Source organism: Ctenocephalides felis, unplaced genomic scaffold (genome assembly GCF_003426905.1).
Source record: "Ctenocephalides felis isolate EL2017-DRISC unplaced genomic scaffold, ASM342690v1 CF-g0.4_SCAFFOLD_01492, whole genome shotgun sequence".
Lineage (NCBI taxonomy): Eukaryota > Metazoa > Arthropoda > Insecta > Siphonaptera > Pulicidae > Ctenocephalides > Ctenocephalides felis.
In genome coordinates this window covers 51,419,360-51,423,112 of record NW_020537646.1, presented here as the reverse complement: position 1 = coordinate 51,423,112, position 3,753 = coordinate 51,419,360, and the positions used below count along the sequence as shown (strand labels likewise).

Sequence of the window (3,753 nt, the reverse complement as noted above, 5' to 3'; positions counted from 1 at the left end):
TAAGAAATTAGGTACATTACTATAAGATAATTATGTATATTTAAAAATCGAATATTGTAAAATTTTGACTTAATATATTTAATACTATAATTATATGAATTTTGTTACCGATATTTCATAAGTTGCAAAATTATTGGGCAATACTTGCATTGATAAAAGTAAAAACTTGAATAATAAATGTACACTAAAAAAATGTTGTACACAACTGTCTAGTGTATGCAAATACATACCATAGATTTTAAATTTGCAATTCTGTTAACTTAAGTGAACAATAAATTTTTTGAGCAATATTCAAAAACTGTCAATTTTCTTGTCACACTATCACAAATAACTTATGACGATCCATTCTTTGATTTTGATTTACCATTGTTTTGCCACTAAGAAAGGTAAATGTATATGGAAATCCTATATTACAATTAAAATCACCTTTTTCGTATTTCATATTGATTCTCTTGTCTCAAATCCAATATTTAAAATTTTGTACTATTACTTTTGCTTAATTGATCTTAACTTTAGTGCGCACTTTTAATTTTGATAGCAATATAGTTCATGCCAAAAACACAAAAAAATATTCACAAACTGTGAATTTTTCAAATAAATAACTGGAGTTATTGCACAATAAATAAACTAGTTGAAAGTGGCATTTTGCCTTAAAGCAGTTGCATGAGCTTTCCGAAATGTATAATAATTGACTTAATCAACCGAAACTGAGATTTAGATATTTAGAAACTTAATAAATTATTTTGTGAAATATCAAATACCTACTATAAAATAAAAAATACTGAGACGATTACATATATCATATACTGCTCACTTACTTACAAAGAAACGACTCGGTCGATCATCACACAAAACTGAGAAAGATAGTCTTTATTTTATTGAGTTACATCGAATGGTTTTTGAACTTTTGAAATCGATTCAGCAGTTTCTGAGAAAACGTCGACCAAAGATGTGATTTTAATAAACGTCAAAAAATCTAGTAATGTTTTCAAATTTTGATAAATATTTTAAATTGAACTACTTGTCGTAGAGTCAAAACAATAAGCTCATTAGCATGATCTTCAAGATAAAGCATTACAAAGGTGTACATGTGTACATTTAGATAAATAATGAAAAAATTGATATTAAAAGATTACTGTATTACCTTATATGAGTCACGTATGTATAAAACTATATCGTTTACTACAAAATTTGTTTTTGAGCAAATATTTAATTTTTATGATCAAGTTTCAAGTTTATTAAATACTAATTACAATAAGATATCACTACATATCTTGCTGGAGATTTCAATGTCTAGTTTCATTTGGAAGAATATTGAACATTGATTAATTTTGTAGATGATAGAATAAAAATAAATTTAACAAACAATAATTCTTTAGTTCAATCAACTACAAGTCTGCAAACAAACTACTACTTTCTCAAGAAATTTAGACAATTTGCTGACTGAATTTATGTTTCACGCTTCAGTTATCTCGAATAAATCATATCATATTTGAAGTATGGTAGTAATTAGTTTATTATTTTAAAATATTAGTATGGTGGTTGATATTAATAAATGTTTGTATTACTAGTATAACCATATTACCAATGAACAATATTATATAAATTCTTATATGAAGAATTTATTTTTAACTTCATTGTCATCTTGTACAATACAATAGCTAAAACGTTTTACTCCTCGAATATGCTATATATATAAAATATACATAAATGAACAAATTTTGACATTAACAAATATATTTTTATAAAAATCATCAACATTTTTCTTAAAATGAATTTATGTGTTAGCCATGTTTATTATAAAAATAAATATGTACGACATAAATATGACAGACATTTTCAAATACAATAAGCATTTGATTCACATTTTATCTTTCACATATTTGTCTAACAAAAACACTTACAATAAGATCAATGCGTAAATGAACCAAGCATATTTCGTATACTTTAAGAAAACCAATTGTTCAAATATTTCTTAGTATGCTGTAATGAACTACAAATATTTTTTCTCTGATAATCATTATGTTCTTTCATCAGTTGCTTTAAATTCTATGAAAAATTGAGACTTACTTCAAAAGTATTGCAATGTTCGTTAAAATTGTGGTTTTGTGCTTATTGCTGCACTTCACAAATAGTGAAAATGTGAGTAAAATGTATTCAAGTGTGCAGTCAAAATTCATAATCATATGTTTTCACAAAAATTTAAGTATTAATAAAATGTTTTAGTTAATGTGAACACATAGTATATTTCATTTCCTCAAAGGATATTTCATCCAATTATGTTAATTACGCAGATAAGTTTAATTTCATTTAATATGTTAAACCATAGACCTTATACTATGTAGTTATAAGGTCTATGTGTTAAACACATCGTTTAGCAATACATATTGACAACAATATCGTATATACATCAAATGCTTTGATCGCGATTTTAAGTTATATGTTTTATACTATTTCATCCAAAGTTTCAAAATTTTGAAAGCACATCACAGTCAAAACCCGAGCTATAAATTGCTATATTATATCACGTATTTATTAAAATTATTTGGAAGGGGGTTCAAAATATACATTGATTTTTTATGTCCTAATTTTTCTTCCACTAAATAAATATCAACAAATTTTTGAAATTAAAGAAAAACCTTTACAACAATCAACAATAGAGTAATTAGGTTGATTCGAGATAACTTAACAACTATTTCGTATCCAAAAATCAAGGGAGGAATAAAACTTGAATTGTTATCTATATTAACTTTTGAGCATTAAACTATCTTTTTGTTCTAAAGTTTGGCTATAATAATAGAAATATTTTTAAGTACTCGTTTATAAATCTATTCATTTTTTTTTCATTTGCTAAATACGGTTTAATTTTAAAGCTCCATAGAGATCCACGAAACAGAGATGGTAAACGCGTACGTAGGTGGTTTTTTGATGAGTATGATGAAGACAATTTATTCAATCCATTGGCATGGTTTCCAAGTTTCTTAAGGCCTAGACATAAACCGAAACATCCTACAAATCCTAGCACTGATAATCCAAATCAAGGAAATACACAGAATGGTAATCAATACCTTAATCCAAATCAAAATCAAGTGACCTATCCACATCAAAATCCGTACCAAAACCCTTCTCCATACCCGAACTCAAATCCTTATCAAAACCCAAGTCAGTATCAGCATCAAATTCCATATCAAAATCCAAGTCAGTATCAAAATCCAGAAATGTATCAAAATCCAGGTCCTTATCAAAACACGGGACCGTATCAGAATCCAAATATATATCAGAATCCAAATCAACATCAGAACGCAGCTCCTAATCAGAATGCAAATTCACATCAAAATCCTGGACCTTACCAAAATTCAAATAATCAATGGTATCCAAATGCTCAAGCAAATCCAAATCAGGGCTGGAATCAAAATGCTAATACCTTTTCTACTGCACCTAACTCGAATCCGACACAAGGTAAATATAGAAAAATTGGCCCTTGAATTCAAAATTTCATATAAACTATTTCAAGGTATTAACGATCCAGGAGAAGTGAAGCCAAATAATTACCCTCAATGGAATGGAAATCAAGTTCCAATACAGGAGAACCCAAATATAAATCAAGGGCAGCCAAATACGCAAGCAAATCGACCAAACGCAGGTCTACCAAATGTCAATAATGGATATCTGCCAAATAATGGTCAAGGTCCACCAAATCCTAACAATAATGGTGGAAATCAAATACAAATCCCACAAAATATTGGAAAATAA

General features: G+C 27.5%; 1 protein-coding gene across 1 annotated transcript; it reads left to right on the top strand.

Moving 5' to 3' along the window:
* Window positions 1-2,085: 2,085 nt before the first annotated feature.
* On the top strand, window positions 2,086-3,753 carry LOC113371361 (circumsporozoite protein-like). The gene is made up of 3 exons (XM_026611989.1): window positions 2,086-2,142; window positions 2,874-3,459; window positions 3,515-3,753. The coding sequence occupies exons 1-3, from the start codon at window positions 2,086-2,088 to the stop codon at window positions 3,751-3,753; spliced, it is 882 nt and encodes a 293-aa protein (XP_026467774.1).